The sequence below is a fragment of the Lepisosteus oculatus genome, chromosome 27, assembly GCF_040954835.1.
Source record: "Lepisosteus oculatus isolate fLepOcu1 chromosome 27, fLepOcu1.hap2, whole genome shotgun sequence".
Lineage (NCBI taxonomy): Eukaryota > Metazoa > Chordata > Actinopteri > Semionotiformes > Lepisosteidae > Lepisosteus > Lepisosteus oculatus.
In genome coordinates, this window is record NC_090722.1 from 10,748,814 (window position 1) to 10,776,380 (window position 27,567).

Sequence of the window (27,567 nt, forward strand, 5' to 3'; positions counted from 1 at the left end):
TGCCTCCTGTTGTCTGATGTTCTTCCTTTCTTGAGTTTTTTTTTATTATATCATTGGCATTTTCACATTTTCCCCAACACTCAAGTCATTAACTTTAACACGGGGACTGGAATGTGATGACCTTTGCCATAGTCCTTCCTCTTCGACACCTGTTTCGTTCCCAGCGGCTCAGGCTGCCTGGAATCTCTTGTCTCTGCTCAGCTCTGACTTCCACACTGCCAGATCAGCGCTTCCCAAGGCCTGGGCTGCTTATCTCTCTACACGTGTACCAGACTTTCCAGGTTCACATTACTACAGTGAGCAATCAAGTAACAATACAGCTTCAGTCTCTTTTCCACAGTGTTCTAAACTCCACTTGCTTCTCGTACAGTCTTCCTAATGTTCCGTCCTAATCCACCTGGTGCTGCAGTTCCTCTCTCCTCCCCCTGATCTGTGTGCAGTGAGGCAGCTGTGTGTCTCCCGGCTGGGGCTGCTGGTGCAGAATGACCCCTGTGTGTCTCCCAAGAGGGGCTTCTGGTGCAGAATGACCCCTGTGTGTCTCCCAGCTGGGCCCAGGGGCCCAGGGAGTCCCGCCTGATCCGTTATCATGCCCGCTCAGGGTCAGCGCCACCCACGCTGCAGGTGTCGGTTCCCAAGCAGCCCCGGGTCCTCCGGTCTCACAGACCAGGGGTATAAATAGACAGGCTGCCTGCCGAGGCTCAGAGCAGACAGAGCAGACTGAGCCGCCATGAAACTCCTCGTCCTCCTCGCCCTGTGCGGAGCAGCAGGTGAGACACCGGACTGCGGATTAGCGAGTGAATCTCCTGAGAGGGGCAGAGGCACAGACACACCTGCTGCTGGACAGCCCTCATGGTGTATAGGAGAGTGCAGCTGCAGACAGACTCCTCCTGTGGAGAGAGAGATGCTGTAACAGTACTATTTCAGTGTGAATAGTTAATAGGGCTACCTGTGTTTGTAACTGCTGTGTGCCTGCAGTCTCTCAGTGCCTCTGGCTCTGACTCTCTGTCTGCCCCTGTCCTGCCCTCCTTCCCCTGCTTTCTCTGTCTCACAGTCGCCACCCCAGTGGATGACGATGACAAGATTGTCGGGGGGTACGAATGCCGGAAGAACTCGGCCCCCTATCAGGTGTCTCTGAACGCTGGGTATCACTTCTGCGGGGGCTCCCTCATCTCCAGCCAGTGGGTGGTGTCGGCTGCGCACTGCTACAAATCGTGAGTGTCTCTCTCTCAGTGCAGTGTTCATGTACTGGAGTGTCCAGTCAGTGTGTCTGTATTAACCCCTCTCTCTCTCAGTGCAGTGTTAATGTACTGGAGTGTCCAGTCAGTGTGTCTGTATGAACCCCTCTCTCTCTCAGTGCAGTGTTCATGTACTGGAGTGTCCAGTCAGTGTGTCTGTATTAACCCCCCTCTCTCTCAGTGCAGTGTTCATGTACTGGAGTGTCCAGTCAGTGTGTCTGTATTAACCCCCCTCTCTCTCAGTGCAGTGTTAATGTACTGGAGTGTCCAGTCAGTGTGTCTGTATGAACCCCTCTCTCTCTCAGTGCAGTGTTAATGTACTGGAGTGTCCAGTCAGTGTGTCTGTATTAACCCCTCTCTCTCTCAGTGCAGTGTTAATGTACTGGAGTGTCCAGTCAGTGTGTCTGTATTAACCCCCCTCTCTCTCAGTGCAGTGTTAATGTACTGGAGTGTCCAGACAGTGTGTCTGTATTAACCCCTCTCTCTCTCAGGCGTATCCAGGTGCGTCTGGGTGAGCACAACCTTGCTGTGAACGAGGGCAGTGAGCAGGTGATCTCCTCCTCTCGTGTCATCCGCCACCCCAGCTTCAACAGCAACACCCTGAACAACGACATCATGCTGATCAAGCTGGAGAGAGCTGCCACCCTCAACAGCTATGTGAACACGGTGGCCCTGCCCACCAGCTGCGCGGGCACTGGCACCCAGTGCCTCATCTCCGGCTGGGGCAACACGCTGAGCAGCGGCAGTGAGTACAGGGCACCCCGGCACCCCGGCACCCCACCTGACACCCAGACACCCTGCCTGACACCGTGACACACTGACACCCTGTCACCCCGGCACCCCACCTGACACCCAGACACCCTGCCTGACACCGTGACACACTGACACCCCAACACCCTGTCACCCTGGCACCCCACCTGACACCCCGGCACCCCGCCTGACACCCCGGCACCCCGCCTGACACTGTGACACACTGACACCCCAACACCCCGTCACCACGGCACCCCACCTGACACCCCGGCACCCTGCCTGACACTGTGACACACTGACACCCCAAAGACCTGCCTGAAACCCCACGTGACACCCCGACACCCCACGTGACACCCAGACACCCCGCCTGACACCCAGACACCCCGCCTGACACTGTGATACACTGACATTCTGAAACCCCAACTAATACTCCGAAACCCTGACACACTGACACCGTGACACTCTGAATAACCACCTGACACACCGTCTGACTGACGAGCTACCTGACACCCTGACTGTGATACCGCCTGACTGCCTCTCACACTGACTCCCCCCCGGACACAATCTGACTGACTGACACTCTGTCCGAGCAACTGACACGCTGACCAGACCACCTCCCTGATCGACACACTGACTGACCGACACAGCTCCTGACTGACACACCCAGCGGCTCACTGACACCCTGAGTGATACAAAGACTGAGAAAACTGACTGCACAATCAAAACACTGATCGACCAGTTTATATCGGCACTAAATTCTGCTGGCTGTGTCTCCTGGACGCCTGCAGGTAACTACCCCGACCGCCTGCAGTGTCTGAACGCCCCCATCCTCAGTAGCAGTGCCTGCTCCAGCGCCTATCCTGGCCAGATCACCAGCAACATGTTCTGTGCTGGATTCTTGGAAGGAGGCAAGGACTCATGCCAGGTAACACAATAATAAACAACTATTTACTCAATACAGTGAAGTAACCCTGCCCTCTCTCTCTCAGTGCACTATTAATGTCCTGGAGTGTCCAGTCAGTGTGTCTGTATTAACCCCTCTCTCTCTCTCAGGGTGACTCTGGGGGTCCAGTGGTCTGTAGTGGTCAGCTCCAGGGTGTGGTGTCCTGGGGATATGGCTGTGCCCAGAAGAACAAGCCAGGTGTCTACGCCAAGGTGTGCAACTATGTCTCCTGGATCAGGAGCACCATGTCGTCCTACTGAAGGAAACCCTGAGAGAAAGACAAAGAGACACAAAGAGAAATAAAGTGTAAACCAAGCTCTTCTGTGTCTGAGTCCGCTCTGTTCAGTACTGCTGTGTCTGTGAGCCTGAGAGCTGTCACTACAGTGAATACTTTACTTTACCCTGATCTCACTGGGCTTTACTGCCCTGTACTGCGCTTTTACCCTGATCTCACTGTGATTTTCTGCACTGCACTGTGCTTTTACCCTGATCTCACTGTGTTTTAAAGCACTGCACTGTGCTTTTACCCTGATCTCACTGGGCTTTACTGCACTGCACTGTGCTTTTACCCTGATCTCACCATGCTTTACTACACTGTGCACTGAGATGAGTGTTGTAGGAGTGGAAATTGGTGTGTTCGGTATGAAAGAATATTTATAGGTCTTTTATGAGACCAGTGTTTACATTGGTCCTGTTAAGCTGATGAAGTCGTTTAGTTTTGTCAAGAGCTTTCGATCCTGGAGGGCTGCTCAGTGCCACACAAATCAACTGGAAAGGAACGGGTGCGATCAGTGAGAGCACAGGCGTGGAGTGACAGTCCCACTGCTGTTATGCAGTGCTGTCCTAGTGTCGCGATTGTTCTGGACACACCTGTGTGTAACACCCCGCTGACACAACCTTTCTGGCCCGCTGGTCTCGCGGGCCCCACCCTGCGCAGGCTCACGCCCTTCCATGCACACACTCCTCCTGGAATGTGGGGTACTCGCGAGGGGAGTCGGGCAAGGAGAGCCTTCGGGAGAAGCCCTTCTGGGTTTGACTAGAACAGTGACGCCCCCCACGAGACAGAGCATTGAGCATATTCTTCCCATGAATCGCCCCGATAATCAGGACCGAATGGAGACGAGCCTGTTCATACTGGAATTTCCTGCTTGACTGTTCGGAGAAGAGTCTCTGCCAACAGTGAGCTCCTCGTTGTTGACAACCAATGTATTTCTACAGCTCAGTGAATCCTGTGTATTCAGCACAACAAGCACTGATCTCACTGTGATTTACTGCACTGTACTGTGCTTTTACCCTGATCTCACTGGGCTTCACTGCACTGTACTGTGCTTTTACCCTGATCTCACTGGGCTTTGCTGCACTGTACTGTGCTTTTACCCTGATCTCACTGGGCTTCACTGCACTGTACTGAGCTTTTACCCTGATCTCACTGGGCTTTGCTGCATAGTACTGTGCTTTTACCTCGGTATCCCACAGCAGACTAGTTCAGGTTGTTCAAGGAAAGCAATGCGGGATATTCTGCTTTTATATCCAGGTTTTACACAGCAACTGATCTCACTGTAGGAGTCTTAAGATTTAGCACACTTCAGTGTTTGGAACTCACAGAAACGGGCAGGCTGCTGTCTTTAACCAACTGTGTCCCGATTCGAGTTCGGGGTTAGAGATCGCAGTTTCCTTCAGCCCGCCGGAGTTCCAGCTTGTGTATGTTCTGCTACAGAGACACTAGGGGGAGCTACAGCTTTCTATTTGCTTTCGTTCGCACTTGAAATTGGAGCAGGTTCAGAATCGGCAGGGTTGTCCAGGTGCCTCTGAATCACCAGCCGCTGGAGACAGCTGAGCCGACGACAACTAGGTCATTAAGGGCAGAGGTGGCTCAGAGACACTGCGGACACACTGACCGGCCCTACAGGACCAGGACTATTCGGTGCGGGGGTCAGTTGGTGTAATTCTGCGATTACAGCCGCGGGCATCGTTTCCCTGGATAAATGATATGTGCTAAAGAGACATGTCATGGATTGTGAACCAGAGATCGTTTGAAAAGAATTCCCATTTGAGATTATTGACCCCCCAGGACTACAGATAGATGTATATAGAAATCCACGACACGCGTAAGAAAAGCCCACTGTAGATCTCCTGTTCCGGGGACACTCATCACTGTTTCAGCAGACTTTTCCTTGCATATATACAGCGCTTTTAATTTCCAAAGATTACCCACAGGTGATACAACAGCTATTTAACAAGGTGTAGTGCCTACAACGTATTAAACACTTAAGCATTTGAATTTATCTTCACATTGCGACACTATATCAGCATACAGTAGGTTATACTGCACTATACAGTAATATTACCATGACCTCTTTATTCCACTGTACTGTGTTTTTACCCTGATCTCACTGGGTTTTATTGCACTGTACTGTGCTTTTACCATGATCTAACTGGGCTTTACTGCACTGTACTGTGTTTTTACCTCGCTATCCCACAGCAGACTAGTTCAGGTTGTTCAAGGAAAGCAATGCGGGATATTCTGCTTTTATATCCAGGTTTTACAAAGCAACACAACACTCATCCCGACCACCAGCGAGAGCGAGAGCCTGTCCCGTCTCCCCCGATTCCCGACTGTCCTTCGGGTCACCCGCCCGCAGTGCCCCGGGAGTGGGGTTGGGGAATTGGGATCCCAGAAAGACCCCCGCGGTCCGCTTTGCATCCCTATGGATTCTCCGGGATCCGACACGGTTTCCCTCGGATTCCTTTACAGGGGAGCTGCACTTAACACCGACGACTCGAGGCGGTACTTTACACGAAGGGCGGTGGGAGACTGGAACATGCCAAAGCCGGGCGTCTTTCGAGAAACGGCTGGTAATTTAATGATAATTTATGCGGGAAAACAGAAGCGCTCCTGCCCCAGAGAGCCCACCCCTCGTATCGCTGGCCTGTTCCTGCCGTATCGTTATTATAAATAATAAATGCGAGCGATGATTTCTTAACAAATGACCCTTGATATTCAAGCAGCTAACTAAAATTAACATCGGGTTTATTTTAGTAGGTATATAAAAATGTATTTAGCCGTTCCCACTTTTTATTACGTCAAGCTGATTAAAATTGCATTTTAGCTCGGGCTTATTGTCTAGAATAGAGACGCCGAGGGGCGCGATTGGAGAGGAGACACTAGGCGTGTCGGTATAATAGAGGCGCAGTGTTGGACTGCGAGGATAGAGAGAAGAGACCCAGAGAGGAGGAGGAGAAGAGAGAGAGAGAGAGAGAGGAGAGGACGAACAGCCTACAGCATCTGAAAGTAAGTGAATTTCAACTCATGATTAACATTCAGAAAGGAACGAAAACACTCATTTTCTTATACGGGGTGTACACGCGTGGTTATGCAGATCTTCATATCTACTGTGTATGCGCTACATTTAGCGAATCTGGTACAGATTATTAGCTTTATAATTTCATGTATTTTAAAACGTTTTGAGGTTTTCAAGGTGCTATATAAAACGTTTATTATTAGATGTTGTATTTGATATATATTTATTATAGTGGTAGGACATATACGCTACGTATATAGAGAGCATATGTATTTGTATATTAAATTATACATACTCTATCTGCTAGACATTATAAAGTAAACAGTTTATTTCTGTACAATAGTAAAGGCTAAAACTACAGACGAATGCGATGTCTAGAGCCTACAGCTGAGCCTGTGTGAGGCTGTGGTCAGGGTTCCAGACTGGCTGGGAGGTTGTGGGTTCAAATCCTGAGTGAACCAGTATCTTGAGCACAGTGTGTCACCCTGACTGTCCAATTAAAATTCCCAGCTGTATAAAGGGTTCCCATAAACCTTGTTTTGGATGAAAGTGTCGTCCCATTTAATAGGGATCGCCCATAGGATACAAACTGACAGAAAGAAAGCCGTTCACAAATATCCAACACAAATCTGTCCAGTTCTTAACCACTGTATACAGCTCAGGGTCACCCTGGACAGGACACCAGTCCATCACAGGACACACACATACACACCCTGGCCAGGACACCAGTCCATCACAGGACACACACACACACCCTGGACAGGACACCAGTCCATCACAGGACGCACACACACACACACCCTGGACAGGACACCAGTCCATCACAGGACACACACACACACCCTGGACAGGACACCAGTCCATCACAGGACGCACACACACACACACCCTGGCCAGGACACCAGTCCATCACAGGACGCACACACACACACCCTGGCCAGGACACCAGTCCATCACAGGGCACACACAGACACACACACTCACACCAGCAGCCAGTTTTCCCAGAAGCCAGTGAACCCACCAGCATGTCGTTAGACTGTGGGAGGAAACCGGAGCACCTGGGCGAAAGCCACACGAGCACAGGGAGAACATGCAGACTCCACACACACAGCACCCCAAGAAGGAGGCAGCCATCTATCTGCTGTGTCACCTGCCATCCCTGACTCGGCTCCTAGAGCCAGAAATACTCCCCCGGCTCTCCTGCCTTCGCGCTCGGACACAAACAGCGGAGCACTGGCCTGACCAGCGAGCGGCTCGAGGAGCGTGCTCGCTGGCGGCTCAGTGTTTCCTGTGTTGACTTTGACGAAATGAGGCGCCTTTTATTATTTGGAGTTTATTTAAATGCAAAGGCTGAACTGATGTTGTCTCAGCATGTAATTGTGTACTGCAGAGCGATAGTGTATTAAAGCATATACAGTGTGTTATAGCAGTGTTATAGCATATTATATACCAGTTTAATACAGTATGTTATAGTGTATTACAGCATGTTATAGTATATTATATACCAGTTTAATACAGTATGTTATACTGTATTACAGCATATACAGTGTTTTATAGCAAATTATATACCAGTTTAATACAGTATGTTATAGTGTATTACAGTATATACGAGTTTAATATAGTGTATTATAATATATTAAAGTATACACTTCAGTATACTACAGTTTATAGCACAGTTTATCGAAGTGTGTTAAATTGTATTACAGTGGACAGTAGTTTACTACAGCTATAGTGTATTACAGTTTACTATAGTGTGTTACAGTGTTCTATAGTTTATACAACAGTTTACTGCAGTGTGATAATATATTCCAGTATGCTATTAAAAATAAACAATTTCCCGATCACGTGATCCACCCCCTCCTCTCCGTTGTAACACCGGCCCGGGGAAGCCGTGGGTCCGCGCGCGCCTCCGCGCGACGTGCTCGACGGCGCCCCGGAGCTTTGAAAGAAAACAGGACTGCGCCTGCGCCGCTCCAGCGAGAGCGCCCCCTGCAGGTACCTCCGGGAACCGCGGCCCGCCCGCCGCCGCCAAACCCTTCTCTCTGCGAGTCCCGATCCGACTCGTACGTGTAGCAGTTTAACGAAGGGTTCAACACCCGGAGAAGGGCCGGGTAACCGCGCACTCGTGTCCGCTCTCCCCACGTCACCCACGCGGCACGAAGTAAAAGCGAGAGATGTATTAGTATATATATATACATTTCTGTATTGCGCTGTCGCGAAGATTCTGCTGAAGGGAGTGGGGGTGTGGTGTGAATTTCTCAACACCCTTCGATGCCACAGTGAATCACGATCCGTGAATCTCGCGTGTGTCCTACAGCAGTACGGTATGGAAGCCCGTTTCCGCCAGGGAGTTAAAAAAAAAACGCGCTATGGTATCTCAGAAATCCGACTTAGTAAGTCAGTAGTAATTAAATTCCATAGTACGGAGCTCCTCGGCAGTCGCGCCCGCAGAAACAGGTTCTCCCACCCGTGTGCTCCCCCAGTTACATAATGACCGGAATCCATCGTTTATCCCGGCCGGGTGATCCGTGTTGTGTCGCTCTGACTGCGGTCGGGACCCCGAGACCCGAGCGTGTGGTACTCGTCCAACATCCGGGTGGGGGTAGAAACTGGGCGATATCTGACCTTCCCAGAGTGCAGCAGAGCCCCCACTCCCTGTCCTGGGCTCTCAATCACCTCAGGCAGCTCATTACCGTCCGTTTAAAACAATGTATGGACTGGACCTCCAGAGCCACCACAAGGACCGGACACGCTGCAGACACACGGACTGGACCTGCATCGTCAGGACCGGACACACTGCAGACACACGGACTGGACCTACATCGTCAGGACCGGACACACTGCAGACACACTGACTGGACCTGCATCATCAGGACCTGACAGCTCTTGTGGACACACAGGTTCCTGGTTTGCACATCCCATTACGAGCGGAGCAGGTAGATGCAAACGCTTTGACCAGTTAGGAGGCCGGGGATGTGATTCGGGGAGGGGAACATCCTGACAGAGCATCCAGCAAGAACCAGCGCTGTCATGAGCTGCCTCTCGGGTGTGAGCAGTGGAGTGGATTCTGGGCAGACGCTCGTTCTTGTTGAAGGAGTGTGAGTGTCCTCATGGCTGTTCCCACTGGGCACGAACGGCAACACTTCGCTCGGACTGAGCCCAGTGGAAAGCCAGCCCTGCGCGCTGGACACTGACCCCACACCCGCAGCTGCAGCTGAGCTCCTGGGATCTTCTACTGCAGCTGCTTCTGCACACATTGTCATCTAGGGTGTTTAACAGGCCGGTGATCTTGAATGTCTCGTAATCATGAGATCATGTCATTCAAGAGAACACGTTCTATTCTTACACGATTATTCAGTCACACCTGGGAAGAGCTTCTCTGGAATCTCTTGACAAAACTAAATGACTTCATCAGCTTAACCGGACCGATGTATAAATAAATATTATTTATGTAATAATATATTTATAAATAAATATTCTGTCCGTTTTCCACTCCTACAACACTCATCTAAGTGCACAGTGTAGTAAATCACAGTGAGATCAGGGTAAAAGCACAGTACCGCGCAGTAAAGCCCAGTGAGATCAGGGTAAAAGCACAGAGCGGTAGTACAGTACCTTGTGTCAGGGAGTGCGGGGCTGCTGGGAAGGTGCAGACGTGCCCTGTGGAATGCAGTCCTGGAAAGAAACGTGAAACATGCTCACAGTTTCCACCTCCTGACGGGCCAGTCTGGCGTGTGACTGGTTACTAATATCCCCAAGAGGCTGAGAGAGAGGGAGAGAATGACTGTTAGCAGGTCCCCCATCTTCCTCTCTTCCCTCCTCCTGTCCTCCCCTCATCCCTCCCTCCTCCTCTGGAGTATCCTGGCCGCTGCTGACCGGACTCTCCTGTCCCCCTGTCCCGCTCTCTTGCAGCCTCAGTGCGGACGGACAGACGGACAGACGGACGCCGCTCGAGCCCATGGAGTCCAAGCAGCTGCTGCGGAGGCTGTACGGCGTGGCGCGGATCTGCGTGACGCTGGCCTTCGCCCTGCTGGTGCTGGGCGGCCTGATCTACGCCTACGTGGCGGGGACCCGGCTGGCCAGCGCCCCCTACAGCGTGGTGTCCTTCGGGGTGTACGGGGTGCTCCTGGGGCTGCACATCCTGGTGCAGAGCACCTTCGCCTTCGCCGAGCACCGCAGGATGAGGCGCCGCAGCCTGGCCTGCAGCTACAGGAGGTCGGTGGCGCTGACCATCTCCGCCTACCAGGAGGACCCCACCTACCTGCGCGAGTGCCTGCTGTCCGTGCGCAGCCTGTGCTACCCCCAAAGCAAGCTGCGGGTCATCATGGTGGTGGACGGCAACTCGCCGGATGACCGCTACATGATGGACATGTTCCAGGAGGTCTTCCGGGACAAGGACCCGGGCTGCTACGTGTGGCAGAACAACTACCACTCCTGGGACCCGCGAGCGGCCGCGGGCGGGGAGGGGGACCCCCAGCGGGAGGAGGTGGAGGCGCTGATCCAGAGCCGGCCGTTCGTGTGCGTCATGCAGAAGTGGGGCGGGAAGAGAGAGGTCATGTACACGGCCTTCAAGGCGCTGGGCAGCTCGGTGGACTACGTCCAGGTGAGAGCAGCACTCCCACTGCAGGAGAGCACAGGGCAGCACAGTCCATCACAGTGAGATCAGGGTGAAAACACAGTAGAGTGCAGGAAATCACAGTGAGATCAGGGTGAAAACACAGTAGAGTGCAGGAAATCACAGTGAGATCAGGGTAACAGCACAGGGCAGCACAGTACATCACAGTGAGATCAGGGTAACAGCACAGTGCAGCACAGTACATCACAGTGAAATCAGGGTAACAGCACAGTCCAGTGGAGTAGAGCCCAGTGAGATCAGGGTAAAAGCACAGTAGAGTGCAGTAAAGCCCAGTGAGATCAGGGTAAAAGCACAGTGCAGTGCAGTAAAGCCCAGTGAGATCAGGGTAAAAGCACAGTAGAGTGCAGTAGAGCCCAGTGAGATCAGGGTAAAAGCACAGTGCAGTGCAGTAGAGCCCAGTGAGATCAGGGTAACAGCACAGTGCAGCACAGTACATCACAGTGAAATCAGGGTAACAGCACAGTCCAGTGGAGTAGAGCCCAGTGAGATCAGGGTAACAGCACAGTAGAGTGCAGTAAAGCCCAGTGAGATCAGGGTAAAAGCACAGTGCAGTGCAGTAGAGCCCAGTGAGATCAGGGTAAAAGCACAGTGCAGTGCAGTAGAGCCCAGTGAGATCAGGGTAACAGCACAGTAGAGTGCAGTAAAGCCCAGTGAGATCAGGGTAAAAGCACAGTAGAGTGCAGTAGAGCCCAGTGAGATCAGGGTAAAAGCACAGTGCAGTGCAGTAGAGCCCAGTGAGATCAGGGTAACAGCACAGTGCAGTGGAGCCCAATGGGACCAGTGCTCGTATCAACAGGAGTGTGTCCTCCCAGGTGTGCGACTCGGACACCAAGCTGGACCCTCTGGCCACGCTGGAGCTGGTGAAGGTGCTGGAGTCGGACGAGCGCTGTGGGGCGGTGGGCGGAGACGTGCGCATCCTCAACCTGCACGACTCCTACATCAGCTTCATGAGCAGCCTGCGCTACTGGATGGCTTTCAACATCGAGCGCTCCTGCCAGTCCTTCTTCAACTGTGTGTCCTGCATCAGCGGGCCGCTGGGTGAGGCTCTCTCTCAGGGCAGTGTTCATGTACTGGAGTGTCCAGTCAGTGTGTCTGTATTAACCCCTCTCTCTCTCAGTGCAGTGTTAATGTACTGGAGTGTCCAGTCAGTGTGTCTGTATGAACCCCTCTCTCTCTCAGTGCAGTGTTAATGTACTGGAGTGTCCAGTCAGTGTGTGTGTATTAACCCCTCTCTCTCTCAGTGCAGTGTTCATGTACTGGAGTGTCCAGTCAGTGTGTCTGTATTAACCCCTCTCTCTCTCAGTGCAGTGTTAATGTACTGGAGTGTCCAGTCAGTGTGTCTGTATTAACCCCTCTCTCTCTCTGCAGGTCTCTACAGGAATGATCTGCTCCAGCAGTTCCTGGAGTCCTGGTACAATCAGAAGTTCCTGGGGACACACTGCACCTTTGGGGACGACAGACACCTCACCAACCGTATGCTCAGCTTGGGCTACGCCACAAAGTAAGACACCGCTCTCCTCACACCCTGCAGTCTCAGACACAGCAGTCTCCCCTGATCCTTGATCTTCCCCTCTTTCATCCGCGTCAAAGATAGTAGAAGACAGAAATCTGTATCAGTCATGCTCCATAAAGAACACTATGTACAACAAATTGTACACTGAGAATATCCTGCACACAAGACCGGTATCTCTCAAGAGATGCTGTTCTTTCACCAGCTCTGAACATGACAATCCTTTTGTTCTTGCCCAGCTGTGTTGAGAAAAGCCAACCACATGCCTGTGCAGCTCGCTCCCCACTCCCACCACCCTTTGTGTAAAGAAGCGCCTCCTGTTCTCAGTTCTCATAGTTCCTCGTAGTGCTGTATTGTTGACTCTGATGAAGTTTGCCTTTGAGGATTTTGAGTACCTGGAACAGTATTAGTGGAGTATGGGGAGGCTTCCCTACAGATCACATGTAGTGATCGCTGACTGATCGCCTAGGTAGCTCCCCTCCATCCGCGTGGCTTTGCGCTGGTCCACTTCCTCCTGACCCTTCCCCCTCGGCCCACAGGTACACCGCCCGGTCCCGGTGCTACACCGAGACGCCGGCCCAGTTCCTGCGCTGGCTGAACCAGCAGACCCGCTGGACCAAGTCCTACTTCCGCGAGTGGCTCTACAACGCCCTCTGGTGGCACAAGCACCACCTCTGGATGACCTACGAGTCCATCGTGGCCGGCGTCTTCCCCTTCTTCGTCACGGCGACCGTCATCAAGCTGTTCTACTCGGGCAGCCTGTGGCACATCCTCTGGGTCCTGATCTGCATCCAGGTCATCGGGCTGGCCAAGTCGCTGTACGCCTGCCTGCTGCGCAAGAACGGCGTCATGGTCTTCATGTCTCTCTACGCCATGCTCTACATGACCAGCCTGCTGCCCGCCAAGTACTTCGCCATCCTCACCATGACCAAGAGCAGCTGGGGCACCTCCGGGAGGCGCAAGCTGGTGGGCAACTACATGCCCCTGCTGCCGCTGTCCGTGTGGGGCGCCGCCCTGCTGGCCGGGCTGTGCTACACCATCTACCGCGAGAGCCGCTGCGACTGGAGCTCGCAGCCCAAGCTCGCCGAGGTCCCGTTCCTGATCTACGGCTCGGTCGCCTACGTCTGCTACTGGGCCGCCATGCTGCTGCTCTACTGGGTCTGGTTCCGGAGGTGCTGCCGGCGGAGGTCCATGTCCTACGACGTGACGGTGTAGGGGCGGCGCGTTCCGTTCCTGAGCCCACAAATTTCTTCGGTCCGTCCTGTGCGTCGCTGTTTTAAACGGGGGGCGCGGGTTCAATCCGCACCATGTGACACTGCAGGTCTCTCCCCGATTAAGGGGCGGGACTGAGCCCTGATGGCTCCTCTCAGCGTATCCATGGGAACCTGCTGAGTGGGCGTGGTGTGGGCGGGGCATGGACACTGTGGTCTCCCCAAGCCTCTATGGGGGGGCGATCTTTGGGGCTACATGCGCCAGTGAAGCACAGATAAATCACTACAAAAACAGCCCCCCCATCACAATCGACCCCCCTTTTGTTCCACTCGGCAAGAAAACACTGAACCACAGGACAGGTCCACCGAGCAGAGAGATCAATTAATATATTCAGATATTTATAACAATCTGTGTTGCAGAAAATATTGTTTACTGATATTTATTTGTTATTGTACTAGCAATTCACAGAAGGATTTACACAGAAGAAATGCTGTATCTCATAGCACCAGCAATTAAGAGATTTACACAGAAGGAAATGTTGTTCTTGTTGAAGGTGCAATCGGTTTATTGCTGGTGTGAATACTGAAAGACAATAGAGTTTGATGGAAGTCACGTCATACCTCGTTCAAAGATTACTGAGCACTGATTCTTCTCCACAAGGGGAACATAGCAGATCCCAGCTGAAAAACAAAGCAATGAAGTTAGAGACAGGTTTTTAAAAACAAATGAACAGATTTTTTATGTTGAGGAAAGTTTTCAACGGTGTTTGTGGTTTACAACACTGCAGAACCAGGAACTTAGACTAGACAGACGATCTAGAACATTTTGCTCATTCAGATTCCAGCGATATCATCTTCTCAGGAAGACACAAGAAATATATTACTTCTTGCATTTCAAGACTTCCGATGATTCTGTTACTGGGAAACTGGGGGCTTGTTATTTCCAGTGTGATGGTATTATTTCAGTTGAGATTCCAATCGAGGTCTCGAGTCTGGCAGACGTGTTCAGAATCGCTCCCACTGAGCCTCGGTCTTAAAGGAGTGAGACGCCACAGCTCCTTCTCCAGCTCCGAGGAGACCTCACAGCCCAGACCCACTGTGAGGAAGAGGAGTCTCTGATCTTGTATTTATTTTCAATGTCTGCTTTCTGTGGGTCAACAGGATTCTTCTAACATTATTTATTCTGGGATGTTTACAACCATCGCGGTCTGTGTCATTGTGGTATTTTATGTTTGTGTTTTTTGTTACATATCTCTATACACATAAAATAAAACTGAAGTATTTTTAAGAAAAAGAAATGGAGTGTCTTTATTCTATATGAAGGGTGACTGGTCCGGTGGTTCAGGTCCGGTCCTGTTACACCAGGAGGACAGCCGGTCCAGTGGTTCAGGTCCAGTCCTGTTACACCAGGAGGACAGCAGGTCCAGTGGTTCAGGTCCAGTCCTGTTAGACCAGGAGGACAGCAGGTCCAGTGGTTCAGGTCCGGTCCTGTTACACCAGGAGAGAGAGTCTGTCAGACCTGCACCAGATCGTGCTTCAGCAGTTTATCTCAGAACAGAGACTCAACGGCAGGAGCTCTGCTGGGTGACGAATCCTCCGCCGAGTGAAGCTCACTCATCAGAGTCCCCACCCGTCTCAGAGCCTTACAGCGTATTACTCCTAATCCCAGGGGAAGCTCCAGGCAGGAAGCGGGCAGGACTCGGTCTTCCGCCTGGATGTGATTACGGTTGCCCCACGGGTTGCAGCTGAGGGTACGTCTCCGCCAGCAGACAGCCGTGTGCTCATCGGAGTGGGAGGGCCCGTCCGGGAATTCGGATCAGAGGCGATGGGTGTGTGTTGAGGCGCTGGAGTGGGGGGTTGTGTGTCTCAACACTGCTGCGTCTCATGCTCTCCGAGACACGTGACACACGTGCCTTTACTGTAACAGGACTGGACCTGAACCACTGGACCAGCTGTCCTCCTGGTGTAACAGGACTGGACCTGAACCACTGGACCAGCTGTCCCCCTGGTGTAACAAGACTGGACCTGAACCACTGGACCAGCTGTCCTCCCGGTGTAACAGGACTGGACCTGAACCACTGGACCAGCTGTCCTCCCGGTGTAACAGGACTGGACCTGAACCACTGGACCAGCTGGCCACCTGGTGTAACAGCACTGGACCTGAACCACTGGACCAGCTGTCCTCCTGGTCTAACAGGACTGGACCTGAACCACTGGACCAGCTGGCCACCTGGTGTAACAGCACTGGACCTGAACCACTGGACCAGCTGTCCTCCCGGTGTAACAGGACTGGACCTGAACCACTGGACCAGCTGGCCACCTGGTGTAACAGCACTGGACCTGAACCACCGGACCAGCTGTCCTCCTGGTGTAACAGGACTGGACCTGAACCACTGGACCAGCTGTCCTCCTGGTCTAACAGGACTGGACCTGAACCACTGGACCAGCTGGCCACCTGGTGTAACAGCACTGGACCTGAACCACCGGACCAGCTGTCCTCCTGGTGTAACAGCACTGGACCTGAACCACTGGACCAGCTGTCCTCCTGGTCTAACAGGACTGGACCTGAACCACTGGACCAGCTGGCCACCTGGTGTAACAGCACTGGACCTGAACCACTGGACCAGCTGTCCTCCCGGTGTAACAGGACTGGACCTGAACCACTGGACCAGCTGGCCACCTGGTGTAACAGCACTGGACCTGAACCACCGGACCAGCTGTCCTCCTGGTGTAACAGGACTGGACCTGAACCACTGGACCAGCTGTCCTCCTGGACTAACAAGACTGGACCTGAACCACTGGACCAGCTGTCCTTCTGGTGTAACAGGACTGGACCTGAACCACTGGACCGGCTGTCCTCCTGGTGTAACAGGACTGGACCTGAACCACTAGACCTGCTGTCCTCCTGGACTAACAGGACTGGACCAGCTGTCCTCCTGGTGTAACGGGACTGGACCTGAACCACTGGACCAGCTGGCCACCTGATGTAACAGCACTGGACCTGAACCACTGGACCAGCTGTCCTCCTGGACTAACAGGACTGGACCTGAACCACTGGACCAGCTGTGCTCCAGTTTGTGTGCACTGTAGGGTCAGCGTGACGAAGGCTCATGTAGCAGCCGCTGGGTGAGGAGGCTCAGTAATGCGCCAGGGTGACGCACAGTGAGTCAGAGGGCAGAGCCCATCGAGTTCACATTGGACACGAGTTTCCGGTCAGTTGAACAGGGAAGGACAGCCGTGGACACATGGGTAAAACAGACACAGAGGTGGAAGTATCTGGTCAGGACCAGCGTTGTGCTGCCGAATGTAGCATGAACCCCTGAATGTAGCTTTGCCCCCCATTGTAGGCATTTCCTAAAACCCCATGCTGACTTACATGTACCAGCAAAAGAACATATTAAAGTAGGAAACAGTTACAACGCGTCTTAAATGTTGTTTCAACAGTGTGCATGTAGCCTGTCGGTCAGCGGCGGCGACAATATCGCAGACCGTTACAGGTGAAACTCCCAGAGACTGGAGACTGGCACCTGGCACCGAGACCTTCTTCTCCTGTATTTGAAGAGCTCTTTGAGAAGCTCTCAGGACACGACACGAACCGGAGAAACAAGGGGGATTTACAAGTTCCTCACTTTCTGGACACTCCACTCAAAGCACTTTACAGGTCATGGGGATCCCCTCCACCCCCACCAGTGTGTACCCCCACCTGGATGACGCTCCAGTCCGCTCCCCACACACCAGCTCTGACTGCTGGGTGAGCGCCCCCTGCTGGCCCCTCTAACACCTCCTCCAGCAGTAACAGCTTTCCCAGGAGTCTCACAGGGAGGACAGGGCGATACAGCTGTTGGCTAATTGTTTTTGACAATGCGATGAAAACACCATACAGCCGTCACCATAATACCATAATACTGTACATAATTCCATTAAAGCACTGCGTAAATCCGAAAATAGCTCGACGCCTTATTCATAGCCTCATCTATTCAGGGAGGCGTGTGGGCTGTGTACCTCCAGGAGTTCAGGACAGTGCTGGTGCCGGTCCAACACAAACTCCCGTCCCGCCGTCCTCTCTCTGCGGCCGGTGCCGTCACCTGCCCGCGTCGATCCCGGGAGAAGCTCAGCTGCGCTGTGTGTTTTCTTTTCAATTAAAAAATAAATAGATGATGGACGGGACAGCTTGGCGCGCGGTTTGGTTGCCCTGACGACGAGCCCAAACCCGGGAACACCCCGCATGAGCGAGTCTGCGAGAGAGAGGCCCGCCGCCCTGACTCGTGCGCCTATATTTAGCAACAGAGACCTCGGGGTTTTTAAACAGCCCTCTTCAAGCTCGCGCAAGGAGGTTCCCGTGGACACGCGGGAAGAAACGGCGACCTCGAGCCTCGGACCCGCGACCGCGTCCAGAACAGCCTGAACAGGCAACCCCCAACAACAACAACAACAACGTCAATAATAATCATAATAATAATACATTTCATGATAGACTATGCAATATACTGTATACATCTTTATTTTATAATTGATGTCATTTCTATAATATATATATTATTAAAATATATTTTAAAATAAAGATATCTACAATAAATTACATATTATATAATCAATTATTATTCAATATTCGAAGCAATATATGACTATATGGCTAATGAAGTGATCTCTCTTTTTGCTGCAGTTCAATGTTTAAGGCTGGTATTTCCTTCATGTCTCTGGGTCGGAGCATACATGCAAATAAGCGTTTAATTGTATTTGTGCACAATGAGAAACTAACCGATCTGGCGGAATTTCCTGCTCTGCACGATCGAAGGAGCGGCAGGGCAGCGCGCAAAGTCGACTCTGTCGGAATGGAGGGACCGGGCGGGTGACAGGCTGCAGGGTCTGTCCGAACAGGGCGCTTCAGAAAATAACCGGGCAGCCTGTCCCAGCCTCCTGCAACTCTTTGTGCAAACAGGGCACACGGCTCAGACCATTCATTGGAATTATGAGTCTCGGGTGATATTATGAATTACTTCCCACTGGCGAGCGCGTTCAAAACCATCATTGTGTCTATCTGTAACAAAAACAAAAGTTTTTTTTTTAATCTCCACAAGCTTTATTGAGAGATACTCGTTTAACACATCTAAATAAAACTACTCTTCTCTGACACCAGCGAGAGCCGGTTTATTTGTCTGATGAAATGAAAGCATCGCGCTTCCCCACGTGGACAATGAGCGCACTTTCCGCAGGGGTTATTATGAATACACTTCACCAGGAGACACAGAAAGGCGACAGGGACAGGGCAAAGCAACCTGGTTTAAAACAGTTCAGGTGTGCAGCTGCGTCAGCATGCGTAGGCTGCAAAGGAACAATAGGTTTATTCCCTGCGGAAAAAAGAAAAAAACACAACGTTTCGGCCGTGGAGCCTTCTTCGGGTGTGACTGTTTTAAAATATGCTTCTATGTAGAATAGTTTATTTTTAGATTTGCCCTACCAAATGTTATTTCGCTGGAAAACAAATCATCGATGAGACTCACGGCGCAATAATGTGTTGTTAATTAATCACGTCAGAAGTGAATGCAGATACGCGCAGGTTTGACGGGCAGGTTTCCAAGCGTTAGCAGCGCCACCTGGTGGGCACGGCCCGTATCACTACTGCTGCTCCGAAATTGTGAGATCACAGCGTTGGAAACGAGAAATAGTTTATCCAGAGGGTTTCCTTCAGTTTAAATTAAATCTGCTTCAAATATATTTTAGCAATAAAATGTTACAACATTCACTGTCACGTATAGACGCTCACAGTGGACTCGCGCGCAATTATTCGTTTACACAAATACGAGTTCCATCAAGTTACATGAGTTTATTTTTCATGTCTTTAGTCATTTTTATTCTGCACCTCGATCTATAGGCAAACTAGAACCTGATGCTCCCTGAATTCTACGTAGTTTTTCTTTTTTGGTGAAAATGCTCTTGCCGAGACGAGTGGATTCTGGGATATCCATTCATCTGACCCGACGGGTCACCAGTCCGTCGCGATATTTTAGATTTAACCCGTGAGGATAAGAAGAGAACGAATTCTCTTTCACAGTGGTAACCGACAGACCCGTTTACACAGAAGGACACCGGACTGGAGAGACCCGAGTGACCTATCTCGAGAGCACAGCACCACTGCCCCACCTGGGATTCGAACACGCAACCGGGGGTCTAAATATCCACAGCCCCTCGTCTCTCCTCCGCCTCCCAAATGTGAGACATGGGGCGAACGGCACGGGTATGCATCGGTCCGTCTAGGAGAACAGACCACGTCCCGGATCTGAGCAACAACAGGACCGTCACACACCCCAAGATCACAGAGACAGAGACCCGGGGCGGCTTCTATAAGACGGAGCAGCTTGAATCGGGGCTGGCCAGGGGGGCACTCAGCGACATCTTGGAAAGGGCTATGTCTCTCCAGACCACGGATTTGCGCAGAATGTACTATCATCAGCCCTCACCCCCAACTTATGATCATATTTAGAACACTTAATTCAAAGAATTCCACAACTCGAAACTTGGATTAACCCGCTTTGCAGAACACATAATAAATAAGTCACAACCAAGAACGAGAAGCACGCATTTCACAAAGATTTAACAGTGAAGGTGATCAGGTGAAATGTGAGTCTGAGAACGTCAAGTGAAACAGCTCCAGTGTCGGTCCACTTGTCGAGGAAAAGGCGGATCTGATTGACCCCAAGCCAAGCGAAATACGAACACGTCATTACAGCGGCTCGAGCCGGCGAACCCGTTCTGAGGTCGCTTATCTCAAAACATCATCTATGCGGAGGACGACGGGTGTTTACCATTTGCAGATACTTGACTTCGATTCAAACCATTACAACACAGCGTGCGTCACAAGTGAAAGAGCCCTTGTAATGTTTTCTGGCATAGATTAAAGATGGGGGAAAAAAAACGATTTTCACAACATTTACTATTTTCCGAAATTGAACGAGCAGCGTCTTGAGCAGCAGCAGCTGAAACCTCGCTGATGTTGTCATCTTAAGGAGAAGATGGGAGCCAGTTACTAAACCGACAATGAAATAAACTGCTACACTTACATTCACAAGTAATCATCGCATCATTTGTAACTAACGAACTTCAGCAGCCTAGAGTAGCACAGCAGTAAGAACAGCACCAGAAAGAGACACTGGAAGGAAGTTTTGGCTCATTTGATCGGGCAGATAAAAAAAATGCTGTGTTGCACATTGAGGCCCCCTGGGGACCTCGGGGCTCTAGACCGTCTCCTAGTTCCCCCAAACCAAGGGCCGGCTCTAACCGGAGTCTGGCCGACAGACTGCTTGAACCCCGCAGGAGCCCGAGATCAGCTCTTGAGTTGAGAAGCTCCTGTGCCGTATAAACATTTTCTTTCACAGAAAAAAAAAACCACTCAGCAAGTTTCCATGATCTTACAACAATATTACCCCACCCGCGTTGACTAGTCTGATGTTCTTACGTTTTAAAACTATTACACAGCAGGCGTGCGTGGATTCTTCTTGAATTGCATACATAAAATGGTTGGTTTCACACATGTCTGTCCGACGATGCGTGAGATGCATCCCTGTGATGAATGATGATTCAGGTACTATGGCGAAGGAGTTCAGTTTTTAAAAAGCAGTTGTTTGCGGCTTTGCTGACCCGCCGGGTCCGGAGCTCAGATTCGGAAACTTTTCTTACCGGCCCGACTTTCAGGTCGTGGAAGGCCACGAAGCGCTGAGGCTGAACCCTCCCAGACCTCTGTGGGGTATTTTTTTCTGAGCTGCATTTTTCCGGCAATGTCTTACCTGTCGTGGCGTCTGGTCAAAACCCAATAAAGCACCGATCAGGCAGCGCCCCGTCCCCGGAGCACCCCCAAAATCCGTGCGGCTCGGCCCAGCCGTGAGGTCACGGGTTACAGCAGCGGAGCAGGATGAAAGAAGGGTTGACAAAGCTCTTTTACTTCAACGCCGCCGCCGTCATTATGATTTTAACTCGTTTCATCCGACTAAACACAATTTCAGTGACACAATGTTCAGAGCCACACGTCTATAACACGTTGCGGCACAATAACCACAACTCAAGTTGTATGTCATTTTTAGGATAAATGGATAAAAACGACTTCTGCGGAGGAGCTGTTGTTTTGCCAAGGGTTTTAACCCAAACGTTTTGGTCTCTTTCCTCTCCCACCACCACACGCCCTGACGGGGCCCTCACTCCATGTGGGAGCCTCGGTGTCGGCCTGTCCGCCAGACCGACCCAGGCGCGCAGTCCGGGGGCGTGGCGGAGATAGACGTGCGGCCTGCGGTGGACAACCTCTTATGGGGTAAGCGCGCCCTCTGCCGGCGAGTACAAAAAACTGCACGCCTGCATGAAAAGCTCCGCCCAGTTCTTTTATTGTGTAGCGCACGCACATGCTGGCCCAATAAGGAGACGCGGATTGCTGAGCTCGTGTTGGGGACCCCCGGGTCTCCTTCTAACCTCCCCCTCTCTCCACGTGCCTCGCCGCTCCACGAGGCCAGTCTAGCTTCCTCCCTCCTCTCTGAGTTGACCACCAGTATACAAACCTGCTGGACACACAGAGCAGGACACGGGGGGTTCAAAGGTCACTGTTCATGCACAAACACACACTGCTGATACCCACACATTTACTCAGACTCTTGTGCCTGTCTGTGTGTTTGTGTTATGTCTGTGTCTGTGACTATAACTGTGTTTGTGTCATTATATCTGTGTCCCCATCTGTTTCTGTGTCTGTAGGTGTGTCTGTGTGTCTGTATCAGTATCTATACTTGTATCTGTAATTGTCTATGTCTTCAAGTGTTTCTGTGTCTATACTGTATCTGAGACTGTCAGTGTGTGTGTGTCACTGTGTGTGTCAGTGACAGTGTGTGTCACTGTGTGTGTCAGTGTGTGGGAGCCCCTCACCCCAGTGACACCAGCAGCAGCAGGACCATCATGGACAGGCAGGCTGTGAGCAGTGGAGGGGAGGTGTGGTGCAGGAGGGCGGACAGGAGGCCCTCTGTGGGCCCCGGGGGGCGCAGAGCTGGGGGAGGGGGGGGCCCCTCGGACTGGGCCGGGGAGAGCAGAGCCGTGTCGAAGACCCGCTGCAGCTCCGCCGGGCCGCCCGGGTCCTGGGACAGCACTGGGACAGGAGAGAGACCAGGGTGGGGCTCAGGAGAGACACTGGCCCGGGGCCCCGAGTCCAGATCCCTGAGCGGGGCACCCCGACGGGTGAGCTGTAACCCTTAATCGAACCTGGAACACCTGCAGGACCTGGGGCAGGTGGGGCTGTAGCTGTGACTCTCACGATGGAGCTCCTGGGGCAGGTGGGGCAGTAGACTCTGGGGATGAGCTCCTGGGGCAGGTGGGGCAGTAGACTCTGGGGATGAGCTCCTGGGGCAGGTGGGGCAGTAGACTCTAGGGATGAGCTCCTGGGGCAGGTGGGGCAGTAGACTCTGGGGATGAGCTCCTGGGGCAGGTGGGGCAGTAGACTCTAGGGATGAGCTCCTGGGGCAGGTGGGGCAGTAGACTCTGGGGATGAGCTCTTGGGGCAGGTGGGGAAGGAGACTCTGGGGATGAGCTCTTGGGGCAGGTGGGGAAGGAGACTCTGGGGATGAGCTCCTGGGGCAGGTGGGGCAGTAGACTCTGGGGATGAGCTCCTGGGGCAGGTGGGGCAGTAGACTCTGGGGATGAGCTCCTGGGGCAGGTGGGGCAGTAGACTCTGGGGATGAGCTCCTGGGGCAGGTGGGGCAGTAGACTCTGGGGATGTGCTCCTGGGGCAGGTGGGGCAGGAGACTCTGGGGATGTGCTCCTGGGGCAGGTGCGGCAGTAGACTCTGCGGATGAGCTCCTGGGGCAGGTGGGGCAGTAGACTCTGGGGATGAGCTCCTGGGGCAGGTGGGGCTGTACCTGTGAGGTGGTAGTAGACTCTTGCGATGGAGCGCTCCTGGGTGAAGATCTCACACAGGTAGGTGCCCTCCTGGGCGGGCCGGGTGGAGGGGATGGCGTAGATCCGGTCAGTGCCCAGAGTCAGCTCTTCAAACTGCTCTGTGTTCTGAGTCCTCACCTGCCGGGCGAACTTCCAGGAGATCTGTAGGTCCTGGGGCAGGGAGAAGCCCACCTCACAGCGCAGGACAGTCCGGTTCCTCTCCGGCACAGCCAGCTCCTTCACTGCAGGACAAACACGCCCCTGTCAGCCTGTCCATCTGTGTGTCCAACTGTGTGTCAGCCTGTCCATCCTTCTGTCCATCTGTGTGTCAGCCTGTCCATCTCTCTGTCCATCTGTGTGTCAGTATGTACATCTGTGTGTCAGCCTGTCCATCTCTCTGTCCAACTGTGTGTCAGCCTGTCCATCTCTCTGTCCATCTGTGTGTCCATCTGTGTGTCAGCCTGTCCAACTGTGTGTCAGCCTGTCCATCTGTGTGTCCAACTGTGTGTCAGCCTGTCCATCTTCCTGTGTATCTCTCTCTCTGTCCGTCTGTCTGGCCACCCAGCAGGCGGTCTCTCCAGCAGCCCAGAGTCCTCCTCATGCTGCCAGTCCGTGTCCCTCCTCGTCGCCCGCTCACCGGGACAGTCCAGGGGGAGGCCGCAGCTGGCGTACTGGCAGGTCACGCAGCTGTAGACGGCGCCTCGAGCCTGGAACCCTGCCAGATCCGAGAGAAAACCACCGGGCTTGAGGGGTGGGACTGACCGCAACAAGGGTCTCTGACAGACAATGTCCAAGAAAAGTTTGATGAAGCAGTTTTCAAACCCCGGCGCTTGACTGTCAGAGGACATATCGATGTAAAGAGTACACTGCAGAGAGGTCTAGCTCGGGGAGCAGGGCGACGTCACTGACTGGTCTGGATTGTGAATTTGAAGTTGCCCCACTCCCCTTACCCCCCCCCACCCCACTTCAGTATTCTCCAGCAGTCAGAGGGCTAAAGGCATCTGGCTAAAAGGATGTGTTCTGGCGCCAGTGACATCATCTGACACTAGCAACGATGTCATCATCCAGCTCCAGTGACATCATCTGGCCCCTGCTGCAGTCCCACTACTGCTGCTTACAGTGTGTCCCTGAGAGCTGACCCAGGGAGAGGTTACTCACCGCAGGGAGGAATGCAGTCGGAAGCTGAAAACGACAAGAAGGACCAATTATTACGAATTTATGTGGATGGTCTGACCCCCCTCGCCCCTCTCCCTTAATCAGGATTCGAACCAGGAACCCCCTCCTGCCCAGCACAAGGGGAGGACACAACACACCTCCACAAGACAGGGACACCCCTGGACACAACACACCTCCACATGACAGGGACACCCCTGGACACAACACACCTCCACACGACAGGGACACCCCTGGACACAACACACCTCCACAAGACAGGGACACCCCTGGACACAACACACCTCCACACGACAGGGACACCCCTGGACACAACACACCTCCACACGACAGGGACACCCCTGGACACAACACACCTCCACACGACAGGGACACCCCTGGACACAACACACCTCCACAGGACAGGAAGTGCAGGAGAGAGGGAAGACAGGAAGGAGGGAAGGGAAGAGAGGAAGAGACGGCCACTCTCTCACCGCGGGGCAGCTTGGCGGCCTCCCTCGTGAAGTCCTCTGCGGCGAGCTGCAGCCTCGTCTCGTACACAGAGGCTGAGGGACACAAGCGAGCAAGGAGAGGCTCCTGAGGGAGTCAGAATGAGCCCCCCACCCCCACCCTGTGTCCCCTCTGCTCTCTGCCCCGGGGAGCCACTGCAGTGTCCCTCCTGCTTCCAGGGAATGTCAACACTCCAGCACAGGGAGCACAGGGAGCAGGAGCATCCTGACTTACTGCCTGTCAAGGCTGGAGGTGAGGCGAGTTCACAGAGGATGTTATGGACTGGATTGGTCTGGGGGGGGGGGAGCATGTAGGAATGAAACTGCAGGTGTGAGGAAACAGGTACAGGGCTGCAGGTGTGAGGATACAGGTACAGGGTTATAAGTATGAGGATGAGGTATAGGGCTACAGGTGTGAGGATACAGGTACAGGGCTGCAGGTGTGAGGAAACAGGTACAGGGCTGCAGGTGTGAGGAAACAGGTACAGGGTTATAAGTATGAGGATGAGGTATAGGGCTACAGGTGTGAGGATACAGGTACAGGGCTGCAGGTGTGAGGAAACAGGTACAGGGCTGCAGGTGTGAGGATACAGGTACAGGACTGCAGGTGTGAGGATACAGGTACAGGGTTATAAGTATGAGGATGAGGTATAGGGCTACAGGTGTGAGGATACAGGTACAGGGCTGCAGGTGTGAGGATACAGGTACAGGACTGCAGGTGTGAGGATGAGGTACAGGGCTGTAAGTATGAAGATGAGTTATAGGGCTACAGGTGTGAGGATACAGGTACAGGACTGCAGGTGTGAGGATGAGGTACAGGGCTGTAAGTATGAAGATGAGTTATAGGGCTACAGGTGTGAGGATACAGGTACAGCGCTGCAGGTGTGAGGATGAGGTACAGGGCTGCAGGTGTGAGGATACAGGTACAGCGCTGCAGGTGTGAGGATGAGGTACAGGGCTGCAGGTGTGAGGAAACAGGTACAGGGCTGCAGGTGTGAGGATGAGGTACAGGGCTGCAGGTGTGAGGAAACAGGTACAGGGCTGCAGGTTGGAGGATACAAGTACAGGGCTGCAGGTGTGAGGATGAGTTACAGGGCTGCAGGTGTGGGGATACAGGTACAGCGCTCCAGGTGTGAGGAAACAGGTACAGGGCTGCAGGTGTGAGGATGAGGTACAGGGCTGCAGGTGTGAGGATACTGTACCATCATGCCTCTTGAGGTCAAACTCCTGCAAAACAGGCCTGATCACTTCATACATGATCTCCTTCAGCTGCTGCTCGTAGCCTCCACCTATGGGAAACAGCACACACGCCCAAAGGCTTCCCTGTGATTAAAGATTTCATTTACCATCCATCTCCTTATCTGAATGGAAAGAAACGCTTGTCCCTAAGAGCCCTCCGTATCTTGGCTCACTGTCTCCTTATGGCCCGGAGCCGAGATGGCAGCAAGTGGAGACGCTGCTGTTCCCTGGCCTGCCCTGCTCTCGGCTTCTTTCACGATACGTCAGGATGGCATCCCGGGATCAGCTGGCCAAAGGGCTGGATGGGACGGATTGGCTCCCCTCCCCTGTGATTCCGGGGAATCACTCACCCACTCTCCCGGCCTCGATCACCCTCTCGTCCCCGAAAATCCTCTCCAGGGTCCTGTAGCAGGCGTCCATGCTCCGGATGCTGTTGGGCAGGACGTAGCCCCAACACAGGCGCTGTCCCACGCCGGTCTCTACCAGACAGGTGAAGCAGCCGGCAGAGGGACCAGCAAGCAAGAGGCAGAGCCAGACGGTGCTCAGCGCGCCGGCGCCTCTCCCCGGTCCGGCCATCGACGCGGTCGGGAGATGCTCCGGACAGGCGGAAGTCAAAATGTAAACTTCGGAAAACTCAACTCAGATCTGCCCCACCACCCCCTTGTGTTTTCACTGCTGTTGCTGTGGTTGCCCGGCAACCTGTGTGACATCAGCCCCTTGCGGTGACATCACAAAGGAGTTCCCATCACCTCACACCCCCAGATGTCTCAGATGAGGTCACCACCTGCGAGGGGGGAGAGAACTTCTGTGCCGTTTCCGATGTTGTTTTTTGAAAAGGTTTTTTTCCAAACTGAGCAGACGAACTATGCCACAGGTAACCGAAACCCCCTATGGAAATCAAGAGGAGGAAGAGGGGCCGATCGGACTAGCTCTGAATTCGAAAGGAAGAAGGGAACGAGTCTCACTGTGCTGGTGCCATGGACCCTGCGCCAGCTCTCTGTTTCCTTAAGAAGAGCTGATTTGCAGTCAGGCACACAAATAAAAGATGTCATCTCTTATGTCCCTGAAAAAAAGTAACTTACATGAATCATGGAAGAATTTTCCAAGAATTCTGGAAGCGGATGCAGGCCTCTGTCCCAATATTAAAACTATCCTATTGTCCTGCTGTCCTTTACTGTTA

The 27,567-nt window shown here is 52.8% G+C and overlaps 3 protein-coding genes across 8 annotated transcripts; 2 read left to right on the forward strand and 1 right to left on the reverse strand.

Annotated features, from left to right (window-relative positions):
* The first annotated feature begins 615 nt into the window (after positions 1–615).
* LOC102694184 (trypsin-3-like) lies at positions 616–3,239 on the forward strand. Its single transcript, XM_069185377.1, has 5 exons — positions 616–767; positions 1,052–1,211; positions 1,727–1,980; positions 2,774–2,910; positions 3,039–3,239. The coding sequence occupies exons 1-5, from the start codon at positions 728–730 to the stop codon at positions 3,186–3,188; spliced, it is 741 nt and encodes a 246-aa protein (XP_069041478.1). The 5' UTR covers positions 616–727; the 3' UTR covers positions 3,189–3,239.
* Positions 3,240–6,083: 2,844 nt separating this feature from the next.
* has1 (hyaluronan synthase 1) lies at positions 6,084–14,860 on the forward strand. The gene is made up of 5 exons (XM_069185329.1): positions 6,084–6,220; positions 10,143–10,833; positions 11,679–11,904; positions 12,235–12,367; positions 12,916–14,860. Exons 2-5 carry the CDS (start codon positions 10,189–10,191, stop codon positions 13,589–13,591), a joined length of 1,680 nt encoding a protein of 559 aa, XP_069041430.1. The 5' UTR covers positions 6,084–6,220; positions 10,143–10,188; the 3' UTR covers positions 13,592–14,860.
* spaca6 (sperm acrosome associated 6) lies at positions 10,792–27,158 on the reverse strand. Of its 6 annotated transcripts, none has more exons than XM_069185365.1 (8): positions 26,738–27,158; positions 26,351–26,437; positions 25,053–25,205; positions 24,646–24,669; positions 24,125–24,202; positions 23,469–23,729; positions 14,209–14,268; positions 10,792–10,851 (listed from the first exon to the last, which is right to left on the reverse strand). In XM_069185365.1, exons 1-8 carry the CDS (start codon positions 26,961–26,963, stop codon positions 10,799–10,801), a joined length of 942 nt encoding a protein of 313 aa, XP_069041466.1. In that variant the 5' UTR covers positions 26,964–27,158; the 3' UTR covers positions 10,792–10,798. The 6 variants fall into 6 exon arrangements, with proteins under 6 accessions (XP_069041466.1, XP_069041463.1, XP_069041464.1 ...); XM_069185362.1 differs by lacking the exons at positions 10,792–10,851; positions 14,209–14,268 and adding exons at positions 21,935–22,130; positions 22,486–22,702 and having other exon boundaries at positions 26,738–27,141; XM_069185363.1 differs by lacking the exons at positions 10,792–10,851; positions 14,209–14,268 and adding exons at positions 21,935–22,127; positions 22,486–22,702 and having other exon boundaries at positions 26,738–27,135.
* Between the last annotated feature and the right edge of the window lie 409 nt (positions 27,159–27,567).